Source organism: Scyliorhinus torazame, chromosome 21 (genome assembly GCF_047496885.1).
Source record: "Scyliorhinus torazame isolate Kashiwa2021f chromosome 21, sScyTor2.1, whole genome shotgun sequence".
Taxonomy (NCBI): domain Eukaryota; kingdom Metazoa; phylum Chordata; class Chondrichthyes; order Carcharhiniformes; family Scyliorhinidae; genus Scyliorhinus; species Scyliorhinus torazame.
The window spans coordinates 104199926-104224915 of record NC_092727.1 but is presented as its reverse complement, the minus strand read 5'-3'; the positions used below and the strand labels follow the sequence as shown (position 1 = coordinate 104224915).

At 43.1% G+C, this 24990-nt stretch overlaps 1 protein-coding gene across 2 annotated transcripts in view; it reads left to right on the top strand.

The window, feature by feature from the left end:
- Positions 1 to 1573: 1573 nt before the first annotated feature.
- The window catches only part of LOC140398453 (neurabin-2-like), a 282584-nt gene continuing 259167 nt past the window's right edge, over positions 1574 to 24990 (top strand). Inside the window, exons 1-2 of one of the 2 annotated variants that reach the window (XM_072487146.1) lie at positions 1574 to 2175; positions 8606 to 10300. In XM_072487146.1, coding sequence (XP_072343247.1) covers positions 8726 to 10300 — 1575 coding nt within the window. In that variant the 5' untranslated portion in view covers positions 1574 to 2175; positions 8606 to 8725. Of the gene's footprint in view, positions 2176 to 8403; positions 10301 to 24990 lie in introns of those variants that run through there. The other variant, XM_072487147.1, reaches the window with a different exon arrangement.

Genomic DNA, 24990 nt, shown 5'->3' with positions numbered 1-24990 from the left:
CGAGTTATGAGTTTTCTCCAAACTGCAAAGTGGCTTTTTTTGTTCTGGGGTCATGGACAGTCATAGGTTCAGACAATTGAAGCGCTTTGTTCAGTCAAGACCCAGTTTTAATATTTAGAAATAGCAATGAGGATATATATAATATATATTTTATCAAAATGTACAGTGAGAGATCTAGGTCCATCACAGTACACAAGTTGCCCTGCCTTATAACATTTGCTTTCCAAATCAATAACCAAAAAGGTGTGAAGTATATAATTTCTATGGTTTTTACCATGTTCTGTATGCTCCATGGAAATTCTACAATGAATGAAACTCACCCATGTACAAAATCGAACATCCACCCTCCTATTCAAAATAGTGGACCTTGTGATTATTAATGGGCATGATTTGGTTATTTGTATCCGTATTTATTTTGTTTAAGTTAAGGGAAAATAAACAGGTAAATCCTGCTGCAGGATAATTTAAAAAAGTAATTTTACTGGTGAGATGATGGCATATAATGTCACTGAATTCATAATCCAGAGACCCAGGCTAATGTTGTGGGGACATGAGTTCAAATCCCACCACAGCAGACGATGGGATTCAAATTCAATGAATTAAATCTGCAATATAAAACTAGTCTCAGTAATTGTCCCCATGCCAACTATCATTGATTGTTGTAAAAGCCCATCTGCTTCAGTAATGTCGTTTAGGGAAGGAAATCTGCCATCCTTACCTGGTCAGGCCTACATGTGACTGCAGACCCACAGCAATGTTGTTGACTGTTGACTTCCCTTTGCAATGGTCTAGCAATCCACTTAGTTCCAGGGCAATTAGGGATGGGCAGCAAATCTTGGCCCAGCCAGCATCACCCACATCCGATGAAATTTTAAAAAGGTGGTGCTAAATATATTTAAGACATCGCAGAGTGTTCCTCAGCCAGTTAGAATTCAGTTAGGGTGATACTACAGGTGCACTGTAATTATATTCCTAAATTTGTGAAGAGGAAAATACAGTCATCCTCATTGGGTCCTTCAATGATGACGTATTTCAGAACGAGTAAGTGTCAAAGTAAGGTCGGCGCTGATCTCAAAATTGCAAACCATTCTGAGAAATGTTGTATCTGTGAGAATACACTTACGGAATATTTCTTTCATATTTTAGGCCAATGCAACGATGTTAGAAAAGAGCTGTGCAATCTTCACACCCTGATCTATCGCTGGAAAAAAATATCCATCAGCCAGATCTAACAATTATCTTTATTCAGTTTTGAATACCTTTTTTGGGGAAGAAGTAATTGGACCCCAATTACACTCTCATCCAGACATTTCCTCTTGACATGTAAAAAAAAAATGCAAAAGTGAATAAGGCTGGTCACCACCATGATGTGACTGTCAAATCCAAAATGCTAGGCTTCCATTGGCTGTGAAGTGGAGACTCATGTTGCATTCAATCCAATCAGGGGCCAACATTTTCTCTGTGCCCTACTTCCAAAACGGAATGGGAGATTTGGGATGTCCGCGGGGGGGGGGGAGGTTTTTTTGTTGCGATGGATGTAGATCAAGTAATCTAGATTATGACAAAAATCACAAGTCGAAATGGAGCACAAGAGGAGGACAGTGAAAGCAAGACGCGGCAAGCAGAAGCGGCTTTCAGCTGTTTAAAACCTTGCTAGCCGGAATTCAAAAATACACCCTCTTTATGATCAGTCACCCAGGGTCTGTTCCAATTTAATTGTCTCAGCATTAGCCTGCCTTAAGAATGATATTTCCCCGGAGCTGCCGGGGGATCCAAAGGGGTATCGAAAGCAGATGACATGACCTTGCCACAGTAAAAAGGTTTCTTTTGAATGGATGGCAAAAACAAAAAATAATTTTACAAGACCGGAACTGAAAGGAAGAATCAACAAAATATTTGCTATATCCAATCCCTTTACTCTTTTGGGACAAGGATAAGGCGCAATAGGCGATGGAGATATTACAAGTCCACACACACACACACACACACACACACAAACGGTATCGACATTAATGGTTTGTACACTTGGGTATTGTTTAGAAGCTCCGCCTGCAGCGTGACTGTGGATGGTTAAAGACGATGTGACATGTGTAGCTGGTGAAGCCCAGCGTTGCGGCACATCACAGAGGGGGAGACACACACAGCGCAACAAGGGAACTGCAAACTCGATACAATGTAAGTCAGCCACCCCCCCCCCCGGTAACCAAATGAGAGAAGCGGCGAACGGGCTTTGTGTGTGTGTGTGTGTGTTTTTCTTAATCTTAATGGGTGAACGTTTCCTGTCTATTAACGCTTTCCGGATCCGACGTTGACTCGCTTAAAACAAAAATGACAGTTATCAGGGAAATGGGGAAATAACGCGCGCAGGAAGCGCAACGTCGCCGGGCCTTTTGTGTAGTGGCTTTCCCCTGGATCCTAGTGCTGCTGGAGTCCAGGCTCTCATTCCGAGCCACACTGCACTTTATATTTAGGCACTGGAAACATTGCTGCCTCAAATGAATAGGGCTATATGGGTACAATCTATATTCGTGTACATTTTAAACAACACAACATACCCCTACATTGCAACAGTGACTATACACCAGATGTACTTCATTGGCTGTAAAACGCCTTTGGGACGTCCTGGGATCCTGAGAGGCGCCATATAAATGCAAGTCTTTTTAAGTGTACATGCATGCCTTTTGTCTCAAGTATTCAATAATTCTGAAAAGTAGGAAGAGCTAAACGGGAAGAAATCAAAGTTGGAAGAAACTGACCAGGCAGAACTGGTTATTGCATATTTCTGTGAGTGTGTTAACATGAAAAAACCCCACACTGGAACGCAAAAACTCCTTTGCTCTTAATCTTTAGTACTTTGCTTCAAAATAGAGTAAGGAGAATGCATGTTAATGAGAGTGGCTTATACAGAGTAAATCACTGAGTAATGACAACCCTGTAACTTCTGAATGCTGAAGCTATGTTGCTAGTGACTTATTTTAAATAAATAAATACATTTGTGATGTATTTTAAATAAATTAGTCACTTATTAATCTCCCACCATGATGAGTGAAATGTATTGTCCCCCCCCCCCCCCCCCACACACACACTTAGCTGAACACTGCACTCATTTTAATTTAAAACTGTTTCAGAGGCATTTTGTGGTACACATGTACTTGGAATCTATAGTTGTGGATCTAAGCACTTCTGGAATTGATTGGCTGATTGAGGATGGGAGTGAGATTCTGTGGTATTTTTTGTATCATACTGCCAGTAGTTATTTTACTCTTCTAATTTTTATGTCACTATAATGCTAAAATAACAAAATTAATATAATATAAATTATAATTACAATATCTGTGCTAAAGAATGAGCACTTATTACATATTTATGTGGTGTGATTGCTTCCTGCATGTAGCTTAGTGCATTCATAAGCCACCAGAATGAACCAACAACAACAATTGGACTAATTCTTAATTACCAAACTTATTCTCTATGTTACGGAAATGCAATTAAACATTTCTCTGAATAATCTGAACATGTCGTGAGCATTCTGCTTATTTAATCATAGGAGATTGTTTATGAAGATGGAAGTAAGTTACTATTTAGATTCTAATTCAGGAGAAAATCTCAATGAGTTGATGGAATTCTGTTCATTTCTTTTGTGGTTTTTCACTTTGGTTATGTCATGTATACGAGGTTCAAATTTATATTAGCATTACAACCCTTGAGTCGACTAGGCCTGAATTCCCCAGAATTTAGAAGAAGGAGAGGTGATCTAATTGAAATATCCATTGAACTCATTAAGGGCTTGTCCGTGTTAATGCCAGAACAATGTTTCCCCAGCTGGAGTGTCTAGAACTCGGTCTCATAATAAGGGGTCGGTCACTTAGGACTGAATCATAGAATCCATACAGTGCAGAAGGAGGCGATTTGGTCCATCGGTCTGCACCGACCCTTCGAAAGAGCACCCTACCCATGTCCACTCACCCGTCCACCCCACCCTATCCCCGTAACGACATAATCATAATCTTTATTAGTATCACAAGTAGGCTTACATTAACACTGCTGTGAAGTTACTGTGAAAATCCTCTAGTCCCCACACTCTGGCGTCTGGGTACATGGAGAGAGAATTCATAGAATCATAGAATTTGCAGTGCAGAAGGAGGCCATTCGGCCCATCGAGTCTGCACCGGCTCTTGGAAAGAGCACCCTACTTACGCCCACGCTTCCACACTATCCCCGTAACCCAGCAATCCCAGGTAACCTTTTTGGACACTAACATGCAGACTCTGCGCATACAGTGACCCAAGCGAGAATCGTACCCGGGACCCTGGCGCAGTGAAGCAACAGTGCTAACCACTGTGCTACCCTGCCGCCCCACAGAACAAAAACTTTAAAAATACATCTCCAACATCTCTTTGCAATTGAAATATGCCAAAGTGAATGACACGTAAAACATAAAAGGAATGGTATATACAGTAATAATAAAGTTATTTTAAGTAATATTTTACTTGGTTAATAATTTCAAATCTTTTAAGAAGATTGCATTTTTACCCAATCTAAAGTCGTTGCAAATGATTATTCTTATGGGTTGGAAATTCTGGTAACATAACTAATTCATCTGCTCTGATGTTGTACATGCCGAGTCACGACTTTAAGTCTTCAGACATAATGCAATCTCCATTTATTCTTTCTCTTATTTTTGTACATTGCTTTAATGTTACAGTTTACTATTTAGCTATAAAATATAGCTGTAAAATATATGCCAATGTGTTGGAAGCAGAGATGCACACTTGGTTGGAACATAGGGGTTTCTCTGCAGAATGGACTAAGGAACTGGGAAATGCAAAACTGTGGCATTAAAAGTTCATAAGATATAGGAGCAAAATTAGGCCATTCGGTCAATCGAGTCTGCTTTGCCATTCGATCATGGCTGATCTCATCCTGGCCTCAACTCCACCATCCTGCCCGTTCTCCATAACCCTTCAACCCATTACCAATTAAAAATCTGTCTATCTCCTCAAATTTGCTCACTGTCTAGCATCCACCCTACTCGGGGTAGCGAATTCCACAGATTCACAATTCTTTGGGAGAAGTCGTTTCTTCTCTGTTTTAAACTTGCTACCTCTTATCATAGACTCATAGAATTTACGGTGCAGAAGAGGTCCTAAGAGTATGACCTCTCATTCAGGAATGCCCCACAAGTGGAAGCATCTACACCACATCTACCTCATCCATACTTTTTATCATCTTGTATACCTCAATTTGATCTCCCCTTATTCTTCTAAACTCTCGAGAGCACAGGCCTAAACTGCTCAATCTCTCTTCATATAACAAATCCCTCATCTCATCAACCTCGTGAACCTCCTCCGATCTGCCTCCAATGCCACTACATCTTTCCTCAAATAAGGGGACCAAAACAGCGGCACGGTGGTGTAGTAGTACTACTGCCTCACGGTACTGAGGACACGGGTTCGATCCCGGCCCCAGGTCACAGTCCGTGTGGAGTTTGCACATTCTCCCCGTGTCTGCATGGATCTCACCCCCACAACCCAAAAAGATGCGCAGGGTAGGTTGATTGGCTACGCTAAATTGCCCCTTAATTGGAAAAACATAATTGGATAATCTAATTTTACAAAATAAAATAAGGGGACCAAAACTGCACAATACTCCAGGTGTATAGTGCCTTCACTGGTGGGTAGATGTAATTAGGGTTTGACAAGCTCATGGAAATAGTTGAGAGACAGCAGACTGCATTCTCCAGATCCCTAGCCGCGTGACAAATCGACAATGGTTTCACGGTCACCATTAGACTTTTAATTCCAGATTTTTATTGAACTCAAATTTCACCGCCTGCAGTGGTGGGATTCGAAAATGGGTCCCCAGAGCATTACCCTGGATTTCTGGTTTCTAGTCCAGTGACAATGCTACTATGCCATCGGCTCTCACCAATCCAAAGCATGCTATGTTTTGTGGAACGTAACTGGTCAGGTAAAGAAGTTCAGTAACAAATCAGAATTGCTTACTGGCTCAATCAAAATGGTAATTTTCCCAGGTGCGATAAACGATGAGAAAAGAATAAAATTCAGACATTGCAAGCTGTTGACGAATGAGAAAGTACAAAAACCATAGCCCAATAAGCTATATGAAAATTATTATCAATAACATTTCTATCGTAAAAAATGGCCCTTGAGTATTAACTCTATTACTCTTACAACAGTTAAGCATTACCACATAATTCATTGTAATTTAAAACTTGCAAAGCTACTGGTCCTTGTGTTGCTTTTTTGGACAGGATTCTATCATAGATAAATTATAACTTACTGTACAGTCCTCTTCAGTAATCTTTAATTAAATAACCATTTTACTGTGGACTTTACAGATGGTATACAAAGATTTTATCTGTTTTCTGAAATGATTCTTTGTAACTTTAGAGAGAATTTTAACTGCTTGGCAGATGTGTTATTAAACTAACCAAGTATTTTGGGACTTTTCAAACAGCCTTCTATTTATATGTATAAGTAATGATTATTAGGTTTAAGATCACAAACTTTCTCCTTCAGAAAGTCAGAGTTCAAAGCTTTTTCTTGCTCTTATTACTATTCATTTGAGTTCCTCACGGTATAAAATTCCATCTGTGCACACAGTATATAAGTATTCATTAGAAATAAATTATAAACATAAATGGCCTCCAAAGCTATAGTTCACCTTTAATTTAAAGAAAATAGTGGGAAATTAAAGCTCATATTTACTTGATTATTTAGTGCTGTTATATAATAATCTTTATTGTCACAAGTAGGCTTACATTAACACTGCAATGAAGTTACTGTGAAAAGCCCCTAGTCACCTCATTCCGGCGACTGTTCAGGTACACGGAGGGAGAATTCAGAATGTCCAAATTACCTAACAGCACGTCTTTCGGGATTTGTGGGAGGAAACCGGAGCACCCGGAGGAAACCCACGCTGACACGGAGAACATGCATACTCCACACAGACAGTAACCCAAGCCGGGAATCGAACCTGGGACCCTGGCACTGTGAAGCAACAGTGCTAACCACTGTGCTATCGTGCCGCCCGTTAATTTATAATATATAATCAGTATCTATGAAAAGCATTTGTTTATATTATTTTCTATATGTGGCATGCAAGTTTAACAACAAGTTAGTATTTATTTAGTAGATACTGCATGGATCATTATCATTAATACAAAATATTATATGTGGATATTTTCTCAATTAATTTCAGAATCTTTGATTTGTTTTACATTCTTTCCAGAAAGCCAAGGTTTCAACATAAATAAACCCCTCTTCCTGCATGGTTCCAAATGTATTTTAATAAACTTGAAGTGGAGTAACATTTGGAGAGGGAGGTTTAAATTTTCATGATGCTGCCAGATGTGCTGACATATTCCAGCATTCCCTGTTCTTGTTTCTCTGGTGGCTCAGTGGTTAGCAGTGCCGCTCACAGTGCTATGGACCCGGGTTCAATTCTGGCCTCGGGTGGCTGTTTCCACGTTTTCCCCGTGTCTACGTGGGTTTCCTCTGGGTGCTCCGGTTTCCGCCCACTGCCCAAAGATGGGCACCACGGTAGCACAGTGGGCAGCACTGTTGCTTCACAGCTCCAGGGTCCCAGGTTTGATTCCTGGCTTGGGTCACTCTGTGTAGAGTCGGCACATTCTCCCCGTGTCTGCGTGGGTTTCCTCCCACATGTCCCGAAAGACGTGCTGTTAGGTAATTTGGACATTCTGAATTCTCCCTCTGTGTACCCGAACAGGTGCCGAAATTTGGCAACTAGGGGCTTTTCACAGTAACTTCTTTGCAGTGTTAATGTATTAATGTAAGCCTACTTGTGACAATAGGGGCTGGTTTAGCACAGTGGGCTAAACAGCTGGCTTGTAATGCAGAACAATGCCTGCAGCGCGGGTTCAATTCCCGTACCAACCTCCCCGAACAGGCGCCGAAATGTGGTGACTAGGGGCTTTTCACAGTAACTTTATTGAAGCCTCCTTGTGACGATAAGTGATTATTATTATAATAAAGATTATTATTATTATTAGGTGAGGTTGATTGGGCATGATCAATTGCCCCTTAGTATCCAAAGATGTGTAGGTTAGATGGGGACAGGGCGGGGGCCTCAGTAGGGTGCCCTTGCAGTGGTTCGGGTCAAACTTGATAGAATCCCTACAGTGCAGAAGGAGCCCCATGATTTCCTGCACCCAGTATTTTGCTTTTATTTAAATCTGGTTTGTGGGATTTTTAAAGAAGATGGGGGGGGGGGGGGGGTGTACAAGGAGAACCCAGTAAATCAGTGAAAATTTAAAATAAGAGAGAAGGAATGCAAGCACCATGAACATTCTTGTGTGTGAAGAAGCCCTGGACGTTGCAAGTGTATCCGGCGGACGCTAGGACCCAGCGAGAGCCATTCAGTCCCAGTGTAGGTTGATAATGCAGAAGGATCAAGCGATCAGCCTTTCGCGATCCAAATGATGCAATCAAAGGATTAAATGTTTGCAATCCATCGGGCGGCTTGCATTATTTGATGCTGCATTCGGTGCTTCATTCCCGGGATTTATTTTAGTCTTTGTTTTTATCCTCTCTTCCCCCCCCCCCCTCTTTTTTTTGTGTAGATGGAGGACGACCAGCTTTCCTGAGGTCGACAGATTGCAACCATGAGCCTTATTCTGTAGCCAATTCCTCGGCGCTTGGGAAAGAATGCAGCTCTGGAGAAGGGGAGCGCTGCATTAAACATGATGAAGACCGAGACATCAGCAGCATCAGCACCATCATCATCATCAGCAGCAGCATCCAGCCTGAGGAGCCCCTCTCCCCACCGCAATGCCTATGAAGCAGAGATTCAGTCCCTGCAGCAAAGCAGCAGCAGTGAGAGCATGCCCACTGCCAATGGGGAGCAGAAAGCAGCCGAGGATGCAGAGGGCAGGAAGCAGAGCCGGGGCAAGAAGTATGGCTCCAATGTCCACCGGATCAAGAACATGTTCCTGCAGAAGATGGGCACCACCCCGAATGAGGCGACTGGCATCCCGGCCAAGGGCAAGGAGAGGTCCGTCCGCCTCTCCCTGCCCCGGGCCAGCAGCCTGAACGAGAACGTGGACCACAGCGCCCTCCTGAAGCTTGGCACCAGCGTCTCGGAGCGGGTGAGCCGCTTTGACACCAAGTCCGAGCGGCCGCTCTCCAAGCTGCAGGAAACCCGGAAGCTCTTCGAGAAGAACATCCAGGAGAAGAACACTTCCAACCGGATCCTGCTGAAGAAGGAGAGGGCCGGGCTCAAGGACAGCAAGTTGGATGTGGTTGTCCGTTTCAACGGGAGCACTGAGTCACTGGACAGCCTGGAAACCGAGGCCATTTCCCCCACGGTCAGCCAGCTAAGCGCCGTCTTCGAAAGCGGTGCCAATCAGCGCAAAAGCCTGGAGCGAGGGCCAAGGCAAGGCACCTGCCCCCTTAGTTCCAAGCCGCTTTCTAGAAAGTCAAAATTGGTTCTTAAAAACCAGCAAGATGCACTTAAGACAGAAAGTGGGAGTAATAGTGACGGTGACTTCCCCCTTGATCAGCCCGGAGAGCCTGGCCATTTGAGGAAACAAGCTGAAGAACTACAGTCTGATAAGTCGCTGAGTGGCTCCCCATCTCGAAGCAACTTGGTCAGCAAGTTGGCATCGCTTGTGAAACACGGCGACAGCTTGAAAGAAACGAGACCGACATCGTGTGCACAAAGGTCACAAAATATTGAGGAGGTCAGAATAATTAGGCCCATGGAGGTGGAAAACGCTGTCGAGTCAGACCAGGAATCTGGACCTACAGATGATGGAAAAGAGAATCCAGAACTTGCTCTTCAGGACTCTGAATATGGCAGTGGCCAGCAACAGGGAGATGCTGCTTTAGAGACTTGTGAGGCCAAATCGCTTGAGACTGAAGCACAGCTCCATGATGTGAATTCAGAAAATGGAGACCTTCTCAAAGACTCTTTGGATCATTTTCAGTCCCCGCCTTTGGAATCCACAGAGGGGATTATGCACCAAATAGAAGGGTCTTTGTCATCTAAAGCAGATTCCTTTGAAGAAGGGGAGCAAGCTAGAAATGACCTCGATCTGTACGATCATTGCAAAAAAAATGAAGATGTTTCTGAGGCAGATATGGTGGATATTAGCGCCTTTAGTGGGGTGGGTGATGAATCTGAAGGAAGTTGTCTGGATGATGATGAGGACGATGCATTTGAACCGGAAAGTGGCTACTCCGAGATCACTGGATTATCTGAAGAAGAGGAACCCATGCCACATCGAAAGATTCGCTTTAGCACCGCATCAATTAAAGTAAGTCCATATAAAAAGGAATTTGTCCAGTCATTGGAAATGCCCACTAAACATTTTGTAAAACATATTTTACAGATAATTTAACATGTGTTATAGTTTGTGACATATAATTTTAACTATTTGGCGAACAAAAGGGTTTATGGTTTTCATATCTGAGATTAATATTAACAATTCTGCATCTTTTGAAACACGGAATCTGTCATTAATAATATTATATGTTCTTTGTTACTGTATGATAATTACATCAGATCAAACACCTTAGGAGATAATAAGTGGTTTTAAACAACTTCAGTAGAATGCAACTTCAAGTAGCTTTACCAACTTGATAATCTTAATTATTTTTATGACTCCATCGTAACTGACTGGTATGGATTTATAGTCACTTTTTAATGATATGGCAGTCTTAATTGTATTTCACAGCGGTAGGTGGACACTTTACAAACTTACCAATAATTCTAAAAGGCTGTTAACTTCAGGCACAACGTCAGCTGGAATTTAGTAATTGAAATCAGTGGTGTTCCTGTGGGTAGGTAGGATTGGTTTGACTGCACTTGCACATCTTAACGGGCTCTGTTAGTATGTTATTATCATATGTTGAAAGATGAACATGAAGTATTTAGGTAAAAATGAAGTTAATTCATATAGTAAATATGCTAACCCATATACTTATGCACAAATACTTTACCTATTAATCCGGCACAATGGTCATTCATGTTGCATGTACATTGGAGTCTACTACTGTAAATTAAGTGAAATCGTTCTATATCGGAGCGTGGTATTACCTGTAGTTAGGACTTGAATGATGAATGAAACATGGAGTTAATTGGCATTAAGTTTTTCTTCTGTTGGAAGAGGAGGTGGCTTTAGAAATGTAAATATTTCAAATTAATTGAGATTAAAATAAAACAAGGTGAATTTAAAAATACATAAAAGGCTTTAGAATTCATGAACACTTCTGTTCTGACTTGGTTATTGTGAGATTACCAGTGATTTGAAATTTGTGCACCAGCCGTTTTCTGACTCATAAGTTGTCATCTGAGAACTATTGAATATTTGAATTGTTGACATTTGTCCCTTTCCCCACCTTTTATCACTCAGAATCGGTCCAGTAATTGGTTGCCACTGAACTTCCTGTCTACAACAGGAAGCAGCATGATCGGACTTCCTGTGTAATTAGTGTCAAATGTAGAAGAAAATGGAGTTCAATTTAAAGACAACTTTCAACATTAGTAATCCTGTCTAGTCAGGAATTCTACGAAATAACCAAGTGTTTGTTGACTTTTTCGAGATAATGCCCAATAGTTTGGAATCTTATTGACATTTAAATTCACCGAAGTTGTTGCTCTTTAGCTGTGTACCCTTAATAATAATAATCTTTCATTAGTGTCACAAGAAGCTTACATTCACACTGCAATGAGGTTACTGTGAAAATCCCCCAGTCGCCACACTCCGGCGCCTGTGCGGATACACTGAGGGGGAATTCAGAATGTGTGATTCACCTAACAAGCACGTCTTTCAGGGACTAGTTTTCTTAGTGAATGTTATGATGTGATGGAAGGCTCGTTACTGGCAGGGATAGCCAGTTGACCTATCCAAAGTGGGTAGCATGGTAGCACAGTGGTTAGCACTGTTGTTTCACAGGGCCAGGGTCCCGGGTTCGATTCCAGCTTGGGTCACTGTCTGTGCGGAGTCTGCATGTTCTCCCCGTGCCGGCGCTGGGTTTCCTCCGGGTGTCGGAATCCGGTTTCCTCCTACATGTCCCGAAAGACGTGCTAGTTAGGTGAATTGGACATTCTGCACTCTCCCTCAGTGTACCCGCTGGAGTGTGGCAACTAGGGGATTTTCACAGTGGCTTCATTGTAGTATTAATGTAAGCCTACTTGTGACAATAATAAATATCATTATGACTTCTCCATCCAGGCAACATATCCCTCCCCATCACAGCATTCAGATATATCTTAAATAATCCTAAACTCTTATATCCTGCCTGGAAGTTAATTACCATCAGATCACTCTTTGCATAATGCATTGTAATTGCTTATTTTCTGAATTTTGTTTGCTTTAACCCCGAAAAGCTTCAGTGTGAAGCTTTTTAATCTGCTATGCCATCCACACGACCAGTGAATAGATAATGAACTGTGTAGATCTTTCATAACAAAGGGTAAAGGCTAAATATGGCTTATAACAATACTTCTGTTTATGCAGTCAGAATGTTGTGCCTCACAGAGTGAATGAACTTTGAAGTGCAGTCATCATTGTACATAGACAGGATGTGGTACCCAGTGAAAGAAGTGTCTCATTGTGGGTCAACTCATTGAAAACCACAGTAGTCATTTTGTACAACAAAAAAAATAATTGCAATTGCTTTTGTTTTCTTAAGGCAGTGCTATCACTGGATTTTCTCACAATCTTTGACGTCTTATACCTGTGCTGATGTAGTGTATATGGACTTTCAAAAGGTATTTGACAAAGTGCCGCATAATGGTCTTGTAGGCAAAATTAATGCCTGTGGAATTAAAGGACAGGATAGAAAATTGACTAAGCGACAGGAAACCGAGGTGTCATTGGTTGTTTTTCAGACTGGAGTGTGATTCCCCATGGGTCAGTAATAATAATCTTTATTATTGTCACAAGTAGGCTTACAACACTGCAATGAAGTTACTTTGAAAATCCCCTAGTCGCCACACTCCAGTGCCTGTTCGGGTACAGTGAGGGAGAATTTAGAATGCCCAATTCACCTAACAAGCTCGTCTTTCGGGACTTGTGGGAGGAAATCGTAGCACCCGGAGGAAACCCATGCAGACACTGGGAGTACATGCAGACTCCGCACTGACCGTGACCTAAGCCGGGAATCGAAACTAGGACCCTGGCGCTGTGAAGCAGCAGTGCTAACCACTGTGCTACCGTGCCACATTGTATTTGGACCACTGCACTTTTCACTTTTTGATGTATATTAATGACCCAGACATGGGTGCACAAGGCATAATTTCAAAGTTCGCAAATGATAGGAAATTTGGAAATACCGTAAACAATGAGGGGGGAATAACAAACGGCAGGGGACACAGACTGTTGAAATGGGCAGTAGCAAGGTGGAAAATATTTAGCTTGCAAAACTGATTCATCTTGGGAGTAGAATGAGAGGCAATAAGAATTAAATAGTACAATTTACAAAAATCTTTGAAGAGTGACAGGACAAGTTGAAAGGGCTGTTAAAAATCGCAGCTATCGGCTATGTTAGCTGAAGAATAGAGTACAAGAGCAAGGATTGTTTGGGGGGGGGGCTGCGTGGGGCAGTGGGACTGGATAGGGGACAGGGATAGGTGAAGATAGACAAACATGTTGTGGACAAAATGACAAAGGGAATGCAAATGGTGGTGATCAAGGCGAAGAAGGGTGCTCAACATGGAACACTAGCAGATCAGAATGTATCAATGGCAGATCAAAGGTAAGCGGTGTGTCAAAGGGCAAGTAGGAACAGGGAACAGATGACCCAAGTGGGGTGGAAGGAGGGGACGACGACAAATAGCGAAGGAAAAACGGATCAATGGAAGAAATTAAAATAAATTGATAGAAATAAAAATGGGTAAGGGTGGAGGAGAGAGTTCACGGTAGTAAGTTGTTGAACTCCATGTACGTCCGGCATGTAATGTGCTTCCTTCCCAGGAGAGCAATTGGACAAACAATTACACAAAAAGTGAAAAAAGTGATCAAAAGATTGGTCAAAGAGGTTTTAAGGAGAGTCCTAAAAGAAAGCAGAATGGAGAATTTTAAGGAGGAATTCCAGAACTCCGGATCGAGACAGCTGAAGGCACAGCTGCCGCAGTTGGAGAGTAGGCCGTGAGGGAAGGGTGAGAAACAAGAGTTAGAAGAGTTCAGAATTCTACAGGGTTGGAGGGTGTAAGAGAGATGGGCATGGCCTTGAAGGAATTTGAGGTGTTGGTGAATCTGGAGTCAATGCTGACCAACAAGCAAAGGTAGATGAGTTGTGGGGGGGCGGTTTGGGTGAGCTCAAGTTTATTTTTTTGATCTATTCATTCATGGGATATGGGTATCGCTGTCTTGACCAGCACTTATTTCTTATCCCTAATAACTCTTGAGAAGGTGGTGTTAAAGGGTGGACAACGGGATACTGGACAGGAGAGCATTGCACAAGTCCAGTCTGGAGGTAACTAGAGCATGAGTTAAGCAGCTGATGTGTTGAGGCACAGGCTGGGGCAGCTGATGCGAAGTCGATCGTCTTAATGCTGGATTGGATAGGTGGTGAGAAAGCTCAACTTAAAAAATAGGACCCTAAGGCTGCCAACAGTCTTGAGAAAGTGACCAGGGAAGGGGATGGAACCAGTGACAAATAAAAATAGTTTGTGGTTGGGGATTGAAGCCAAGGACATTGGCCTACCCAAAACAACAATGCTTCTGGACAGAATTAAGATAGAAAATTGTCAGCTTCTAAGGATGTTGTGCTAAGGCCGGTTAGTCCTCAGCTGGGGTTTGGCTTCAGTTCTGGACACCACACCTTCGGAAGGATGTCAAGTCCTTTGTGAGAATGCAGATGAGATGGTGCTGGATTTGTGGCTCCTCAGTTACAGGGGGAGACTGAAGAAGCGGAGGTAACTCTCGCTGGAGCAGATATGTTAGGAGGAGGAAAACGGAAACAGAAAATACTGGACAATCTCAGCAGGTCCGACAGCATCTGTGGAGAGAGAAGGGAGTTAATGTTTTGAGGCTTGATGACGCTTTGTCAGAGCTGTTAGTAGGAGGAGTTGATTTTGATAGAGTAAATGAGGAGAAACGATGCCCCTGGCAGTAGGTTTATAACCAGAGGACTTAGATTTAACGCACTTGGCTAAAACACTTGTGGCAGCACAGTAAATGTTTTCTTAACACAGTGAGTGGCTGTAATCTGGAATGCACTTCCTAAAAAGAGTGCTGGAGGCAGGTTCAATAGTAACATGCAAAAGATAATTGGCTGAGTACGTTGAACAAAAACTTACAGGGCCTTAGGGGAGAAAAAGCATGTGAGTGAGATTTATTGGATAGCTCCCACCTCCATCAAGAGCTGACAGTGGGACATTGGGCCGAATGCTCTCCTTCCGTGTTGTTTTCCGCTATGTCAGTTTGGTATTTGATGGATAACCAAAAAACAAATAAACAGAAGGACTTGAAAGGGTACAGAGGAGATTTACCAGGATATTGTCTGGGCTGTAGAGTTATAGCTATGAAGAGAGATTGGATAGACTGGGGTTGTTTTCCTTGGAGAAGAGGAGACTGAGGGGGGACGTGATTGAGATGTATGAAGTTATGAGGGCCATAGATGGAGTAGACAGGAAGAAATCTTTCCCCTTGGTGGAGGGATCAATGACCAGGGGGCATAGATTTAAGGTAAGGGGCAGGAAGTTTAGAGGGGATGTGAGGATAAACCTTTTATCCAGAGGGTGGTGGGAGTCTGGAACTCGCTGCTAAAAGGGTGGTGGAGGTAGAGACCCTCAATACATTTAAGAAGAATTTAATTGTGCACTTGCGATCCCAGGGCATAAAGACAATGGGGCAAGTGCTGGAAAATGAGATTAAAATAGTTAGGTGGCTGTTTTTGACCGACATAGACAGAATAGGCCGAAGGGCCTTTTCTATGATTCTATGACTGTGACAAATGTACTTTTCAACAAATTGGCATTTTTTTTCTGCAAATCAATACCAATATATTTGAAAGTGCATTTCATCTTTTTATTTATATTGAAAGAACAAAAATCTAACCTGTGCTTGTCTGATATATCCATCTGTCAGTAAACCTAATGACTGATGTTGTACTTTGTGTCAAGCAATCCCCATTCAGCTAATATCAGTACTTGATTGGTGAAGCTATTTCAGTTCATTAATTAGTTACCGCAATGGACTATTTTGTCTTATTTAGTGCTTGGAAAACTAACAAACTAAAATTTGAATCAAAGAGCTAAAGACTATCTCCGCAGGAATAACCAGTTATCACTGTTGTTTCATGATTTGAAAGACCTATTATTAAGTTTCTAATCTATCATAGAATGACATTCTGTGATATGTCCACTGATTTTTATAACCCACTGTGAGGATCAAGGTTTTGCCAAAGATATTGTATTATTTTGTGATCGTCAAGGATGTAACCAGAAGACCCTGCATTTATGTAACACATTTAATGTAATGTGCTAAAAGGAAATTACTGTGGATGCAAATCTGAAAGAAAAATAGAAAATGGACAATCTCAGCAGGTCTGACAGCATCTGTGGAGAGTGAGAAGGGAGCTGATGTTTCAAGTCTGGATGACTCTTTGTCAAAGCTAGAGAGAACTAGAAATAGGGTCAGATTTATACTGTTGTGGGGGGTTGCGTGGGGCAGTGGGACTGGATAGAGGACAGGGAGAGGTGAAGATAGACAAACATGTTGTGGACAAAACGACAAAGGGAATGCAAATGGTGGTGATCAAGGCTAAGAAGGGTGCTCAACGTGGAACACTAGCAGATCAGAATGTATCAATGTCAGATCAAAGGTAAGCGGTGTGTCAAAGGGCAAGTAGGAACAGGGAACGGATGACCCAAGTGGGGTGGGAGGAGGGGGTGGACAAATAGCGAAGGAAAAATGGATCAATGGAAGAAATGAGAATAAATTGATAGAAATAAAAATGGGGTGAGGGTGGAGGAGAGAGTTCACGGTAGTAAGTTGTTGAACTCCATGTTACGTCCGGCATGTAATGTGCTTCCTTCCCAGGAGAGCAATTGGACAAACAATTACACAAAAAGTGAAAAAAGTGATCAAAAGATTGGTCAAAGAGGTTTTAAGGAGAGTCCTAAAGGAAAGCAGAATGGAGAATTTTAAGGAGGAATTCCAGAACTCAGGATCGAGACAGCTGAAGGCACAGCTGCCGCAGTTGGAGAGAAGGCCGTGAGGGAAGGGTGAGAAACAAGAGTTAGAAGAGTCCAGAATTCTACAGGGTTGGAGGGTGATTGGAGGGTGTAAGCGAGATAGAGATGGGCATGGCCTTGAAGGAATTTGAGGTGTTGGTGAATCTGGAATCAATGCTGACCAACAAGCAAAGTATGATGAGTTGTGGGGGGGGGGGGGGGGGTAGGGGTGGTTTTGGGTGAGCTCAAGTTTATTTTTTTGATCTATTCATTCATGGGATATGGGTATCGCTGTCTTGACCAGCAGGTATTGCTCATTCCTAATAGCCCTTGAGAAGGTGGTGTTGAAGGGTGGACGACGGGATACTGGACAGGAGAGCAGTGCATAAGTCCAGTCTGGAGGTAACTAGAGCATGAGTTAAGCAGCTGATATATTGAGGCACAGGCTGGGACAGCTGATGCGAAGTCGATCGTCTTAATGCTGGATTGGATAGGTGGTGAGAAAGCTCAACTTAAAAATAGGACCCTAAGGCTGCCAACAGTCTTGAGAAAGTGACCAGGAAAGGGGATGGAACCAGTGGCAAATAAACATAGTTTGTGGTTGGGGATTGAAGCCAAGGACATTGGCCTACCCAAAACAACAATGCTTCTGGACAGAATTAAGATAGAAAATTGTCAGCATCTAATTCGGATGTCCTAGTGCAGGGCACAAAACGGGCCCAAATGTTTGTTTGGTGTTACGACTGGAAGATCTACTGATTTCCAAGCAATGATTGCTGACATTTCCACAGAGACTTCTGTTCTGAATTATCCTTTAGTCGACAACTTTGTCAAAGAAATTGCAGCATTTACGTGGGCAGCTGTGGTGTTTGAGCATTCGGAAAATCAGCGCGAATACTCAGAGGAGTGTCAGAGCAACTGTCGATCATGCACATTCTGTCAGGGTAGGTTGTGAGTGAGGAGCTTGAAGTAGTATTCTCACCTCACCCACTATTTTCTGCAAATTGTCCCGTGATAGATGACTAGCCATATGCATAACTTGTGAATGTCAAAAAACATATTATGTATTCCATATATTTTGATTGCATCTCCATGTGACTATTTTGAAGAAGAACTGGAGTGTTTTCACCAAAGGCCTGGCTAATAGTTATCCCTGAACTAACACCACTAGCAACAAATATTCGGGTCCACATTTCATTGCTCTGGTTAAGGGAGCTTGGTGTCCTCAAACTGACTGCCACATTTCCTATATAACATTTTGGGATGTTCAGAGGTGGTGAAAGGCAGCAATTAATTGCAAGTTCCCCCCTCCATCCATTTTTGAAAAAATTATTTTGCCTTCTACCAACGCGTAATCGGTGTGGAAGGGATGGAACTGCAGTGCTTGCATTAGTTAGTCAGAGATATGAAGAATGAATATGAAGAATGATTCTTCCATAGTCAAGAGTTAGGTCTCCAAATTGAATGAGATTGTTGACACCAGTCCGGAAATGACTATTGCCGATATTAATGAGCATATGTTCAATAGGGTTGTATGGCATTCCTCTGTCATCTATTTTCATGGAGGCTTTAAGTTATTTAAAAGAAACGGGTTAATACATTTATCAAAGTAGCTGATAGGACAATGTGGTTTGTTACAATTTTGAAGAGTATAAGAATTGTGAACTATTATTTTTAGGGTAACGAGTTCGATATAGAGAAGAAGATTTATGTCCATTGGCAGTAAACTGGTATTTGCATAGGTTCAAGTGGAATAATGTACTTCCAGGTTACAGGCAGCAGCAGGTTACAGGCAGCAGCTCGTTTATACAACGCAAACAGGATTGAGAGCAATTGATGGCCACTTTGTCTTAATGACGTTGTACTTTTATGTTACCCAGATCCGATCATATTATTCCTGGGAAAATGCTCCACTGATTTAGATAACTTTCATGCGGACAGTTTTATTACTGACTGATATCAGCATTGTTAAGTTGTGCAAACTGTTTAAATGGACAACAGTGTTGAAGAGATTTTGATTATGAAGGGTGATGGTTCCTGCTTATTCTTGTCACATTAAAATGTCTTCATTAATGGAAGGAGCCGGTGCCGCTGTGACTAATATTTAGACTCCAGTCAGTGGATAGCTATTGAATTGGCAAATCTTACATCTGAAAGAGTTTTAACCATGTCAATTGCAACATTTAGTGAAATGCTATACCTCAAGTTGTGCTTTCAAAAAAACAAGACACTTGACTCAACTCATGCAAAAAGGAGTCTGTGCCATTTAGGCTGACTGCTAAAATACGCTGATGTTGGAGATCCTAAAGGAATTGTTGGCCTTCTGTCTCTGTTTGTACCTGAAGAACAATGGAAGTTAATATTATGATGGAGGCTGAAATTAACAGCAAAGTATTAATGTGATCATTGTCTTGATTGGTAGAATCAGTTGTTGAGTTCTGGATATGATTGATGTCACTGAAGTGGCATCACACAGATTTCAAATTCTAAGTGCAATTGACGGGGCTGTTGCTTTTATTTAGTTGCTAATTTAATTATATCAATATATCTAAAGCAGTACAGTTGTGGATATGGTTCAACACATCAGTTGCGTATAACGTTCGGCTGGTTTTCTTTCCTCTCGTTATCAAATGAGTTTTGATGACCAGTGATTTTAAACATGGGTGCCCTGTAAGTCAAGCTATAATCAGCTGATCTCCTTCCCTGGCATTGCCGGCAGAGACACTGGGCTTGTTGGCAGAATCCTATTTGGCTGATTAAAAGGGTTAAATGCAGCCTTGTAAGTTCACAGTCCAGACACTTCCTTGTCTGAGCTCCTACGGTGTTGCTCATTGTAAATCAGATGCAATGCCTGTGGCAAAAATGCTAAATATCAATGCATAATATTTCAGCGAAGAGTGATTTGCAGAGGTTGAATGGGCTGAGAATGCTTTAGTCAGGTCCTGATGCGGTGCTTTTCGATTTTGTTGTTGATTTCTTCAAATGTATTACAGTAGGGAAGCTTGCTAGATAACTTCAGAGGGCTATTAAGAGTCAGCTGTGTAGCGTAGAACTGGAGTGGGCCGGACAGGGTGGGAGTGGCAGATTCCATTGCTGAAGGAGATTGGTGAACATTTCTGGTGCCATCAGATTTCTTGAATTCAATTTCACAAAATTTGAAATAACAACCTCTGGATTGCTGGTCCAGTACAACAGCCACTGGACTTCTGCATCAAATTATTTAACTCAATTTGTTATGTGTCAACATTCTGATCTCCTTTTGCTTTTGGAATGAGTCATTGAAAAAATCGATTAAATGTTAAAGCCTTCTGTCAATTCAAATAATTTTAAATGTTAGCAAGATAGCTTGCATTGCTTTATGTATTTTTCTTATTTTGTGTATATTTTTAAATGTTCCTTTTATATATTTTTTAATGTTTAAAATGTACACAACTGTACTGCACAGGAAGAAACCGTTTCCTCACCCAGTTGTACACAAGGCAGACTTCAATCTGATTCCATTGTGAGGTTTCTCCTGGAACAGGTCGCCGAAGACTTATAGCTTGAGGGGCGCCAATCTACATCAAGTACGGCTGACCAGGAGTCTTTCCTGATCTTACCGCCTGCCATTGATGTGTTGGAAGGATTTTGTAGGTTGATATTCAACCTGTTGGCAGCATTGTGAATGCACCTTCCTCGGCCATCAAGTCCTGGAGTGGGACTTGAACCCGGAGCTTCTGGTTCAGGGGCAGGGATGAAATCCACTGCGCTACATGAAGGAATGAGAGGGGCAATAATTGCATATGACAGGGAGCATTTTATTATAACAGTTCTGGGTGGCATGGTAGCACAGTGGTTAGCATTGTTGCTTCACAGCGCCCGGGTCCCGTTTTCGATTGCTGCTTGGTTCACTGTCTGCATGGAGTCGGAACGATCTTCCTGTGTCTGCGAGGGTTTCCTCCAGATGCTCCGGTTTCCTCCCACAACTCCCGAAAGACGAGCTGTTAGGTGAATTGGACATTCTGCATCCTCCCTCTGTGTACCCGAACAGGCGCCGGAGTGTGGCAACCAGGGGATCTTCACAGTAGCTTCATTGCGGTGTTTATGTAAGCCTATTTGTGACAATAATAAAGATGATTAGATTATTACTAGATTAGCAACATTGCTCACAGCAAGTTAGATCTGTACTGTTTTCTATTGACAGCGACACCTCGCTATGCAATATACAATGTAATTTTCTGCTGGTTAAACGGCTCTCTGTCCTGCATAGAAACATACATAGGAAATAAAAGCAGGGGGGGCCATTCGGCCCTTCGAGCCTGCTCCGCCATTCATTATGATCATGGCTGATCATCACGTTCAGTACCCTGATCCCGTCTCTCCACCCCCCGCCCCCCCTCCTCCCCCCCCCCCACACACACACAAACACACATATCCCTTGATCCCTTTAGCCTCAAGTACTACATCTAATTCCTTGAAATCACACAACGGTTTGGCCTCAACTACTTGGGTCATGCATATTTTCACAGTAACTTCATTGCAGTGTTAATGTAAGCCTGCTTGTGACATTAATAAAGATTATTATTATATTTTTTGATCAAGTGACTTCGCAAATTGGAATATGCTTGCCTGAATATTGTTTGGTGACTGAAACAAAGCTGTGGGGTTTGCAGTTCATTGCCCGCCTGATCTAAACGTTCTTGACAGGATGGGCCAACTCTTGGGGAGTTGATTGGAAGTGGGAATGGTGGTTGGTTGTGGCAGGTCGTGTGAACTGGTTAAAATTCTTCGGAAAGTTAAAAAGAACAGACTCATCAATTCCTTCCCTAGACATTTTGTCCTTTTAGTTCTAAGGATCCCTCCAACTCGTCTATTAACTCAAACGATGGTAAATACATCAGTTGACATGTTTGTGTCATTGGTATAGTGTTACGATATGCTCACCTGTATACGGCAAGATGTATTGTGTCCCTTACTTCACCCAGCAGCCAATTCTAAAAGTTGTTGAGATATCCCGGGGACTACTTCCACGAGTTAGGGAAGGTTTTTCTGTTAAAACATTGTTCCCAGTTTCATTAGCCGTAAAGGTATTGATGTTTCTCATGCTGCGCACAGTTTTACAGTCAAACAAGGAAGAGCCTGGACATCGGAGCTATTCAACAATGGAAAAAACACAAATACGCCTGAGATTACCCTCGGTTGTATTTTGATAAGCAAAGGTCAGAAGACTTAATTTGCAACAACTGTGTAATGCTGAGACCCCATTCTCTGAATGAGTGGCTGCTTTAGGTCACCTTCTCTTGACCATCCGAGTAATTATACTAATTTTGAACCAGAATTAGTTCTCTAAGAATTAAACTAACATAGAATGGTCCCTTCAGCCTCCTCTAATTCATAAGTGGAACTCTCTCCCACAAACAGCAGTTGAAGCTAGAACAATTGTTAATTTAAAATCTGAGACAGATCTATTAAGGGATATGGGCCAAAGGCAGGTATGTGGAGTTAGGTCACAGATCAGCCATGATCTCATTGAATGGTGGGAGAGGCTCGAGGGGTTGAATGGCCTACTCCTGTTCCTATGTTCTGATAAGCAGGGTAGTGTCTCTTTGCTTCCTTGGACTACTCGGACCAAAATCAACAACTTGCGGTGTGGGTAAAGAGATTGCACAAGGAACAGGGCCTATTATATATTGAGCGGCTGCAAATTGAATTAGACTTTACGGTAGTGAAGTGTGTTTGGGAGGTACTGCTAAAATACCTCCGATATTTGGAGGAAATGTTCCTATTGGTGCAAAGCTCGCGAACCAGAGGGCGCAGGTTTAAGGTGAGTGACAAAATAGCTGTGGTAAACCACTGTTACTGTATTATATATATTGTGGTAAACTACTGTTACTGTATTGTATATATTGTTTGTTGTCTCTGCTGGCTCCGCCTGTGACTCCTCCCCTCAGGCTCTGTGTAAAGGTGACCGACCTCTGGCCCTGCCCCAGTTTGGGACCAGTTGCCAGCAGGTTCTCGTTTAGCTTATTAAAGCCACAGTTTCGTTCCACAGCTCGTCTTTGTTATAATTGATGGCACATCAATAGCCAATGGTGGCATGTGGACATTTTTTCGATTAATGCAGGATCTGGAATGCACTGCCTGGGAGTGTGGCGGAGGCAGGTCCAATTGTATCTTCCCGATTGGATAATTATTTTGAAGAGAAACTATTTGTGGGACGATGGGGAAAGGGAGTGGCACCAGATGAATTGCTTTTGCTGAGAGCCTGTATGGGCACAATGGGCTGAATGGCCTGGGTGTGCTAGCGGCAGAACGATTGGCTGTTATTCTCACTCTTACCTTAATCAGCAGGCGCAAATAGATTTGCCGTGAATCCCGCCCCCGCCGAAGTCTCCGGTACCGGAGATTGGGCGGGGGCGGGAATTGGGCCGCGCCGGTTGGCGGGACCCCTCCGCTCAATTCTCCGGCCAGTCCCGCCCAGAAATTGCCTGTCCCGCCGGTGTAAATTAAACCTGGTATTTACCGGCGGGACCAGGCGGCGTGGGCGGGCTCCGGGGTCCTGGGGGGGGGGCGCGGGGCGATCTGACCCCGGGGGGTGCCCCCACGGTGGCCTGGCCCGCGATCGGGGCACACCGATCCGCGGGCGGGCCTGTGCCGTGGGGGCACTCTTTCCCTTCCGCCTCCACCATGGCGGAGGGGGAAGTGACTCTCCCCACTGCGCATGCGCGGAAAACTTTCAGCGGCCGCTGACGCTCCCGCGCTTGCGCCGCATTTCCGCGCCAGTTGGCGGGGCAACAAACGCCATTTCCGCCAGCTGGCGGGGCGGAAATCCCTCCGGCGCCGGCCTAGCCCCGACATTGAGGGGCTAGGCCGCCAAAGATGCGGAGCATTCCGCACCTTTGGGGCGGCACGATGCCCGTCTGATTGGCGCCGATTTGGGCGCCAGTCGGCGGACATCGCGCCGTTGGGGGAGAATTTCGCCCCAGTATTTTAATATAGAATTAATTTTACATGACGCCTTTCTGAAAATTCAATAGCAATGACGTATGTCACAATTCAAGAAACCTTGACTCTTATTTGGATTTTAGACACGCTTTGACATATGGGGCGAAATTCTCCCCCAACGGCGGGATGCCCGCCGACTGGCGCCAAAGCCGGCGCCAATCAGACTGGCATCGCGCCGGCCCAAAGGTGCGGAAGGATTCCCGCCCCCGCCCAATCTCCGGGAGCGGAGACTTCGGCGGGGGCGGGGGCGGGATTCACGGCGGCCAACGGCCATTCTCCGACCCGGCGGGGGGTCGGAGAATGACGCCCATGATCTGTTGAAAATTCTGATTTCCAATCTTCACCATAAAAGCAATTCTGTCCCACCTTTCTGCAGATTTGTTTACGTTAGTTTTTTAAAAATAAATTTAGAGTACCCAATTATTTTTTTTTTCCAAAGGGGCAATTTAGCGTGGCCAACCTACCTAACCTGCATGTCTTTAGGTTGTGGGAGTGAAACCCACGCAGAAACGGGGAGAATGTGCAAACTCCACATGGACAGTGTCCCAGGGCCGGGATTCGAACTCGAGTCCTCAGTGCCGTAGTCCCAGTGCTAACCACTGCGCTACGTGCCACCCCCTTGTATATGTTAGTTGATGTGGCAGCCATTTTGTATTTGAACTTAGGCGGGGCAACCAGGTTCGCGGTTATGTCTGACCTGAAACTGCTTCTAAATCAATCACAGCTCAGATTATCCGATAATTCAAGATTCTTTGCAGCACAAAATTCCAATTCTTTGTTATTTATATTCCTTAATTAAAATGATTCCATAATTCACTTAGGAACATCGAAAATAAC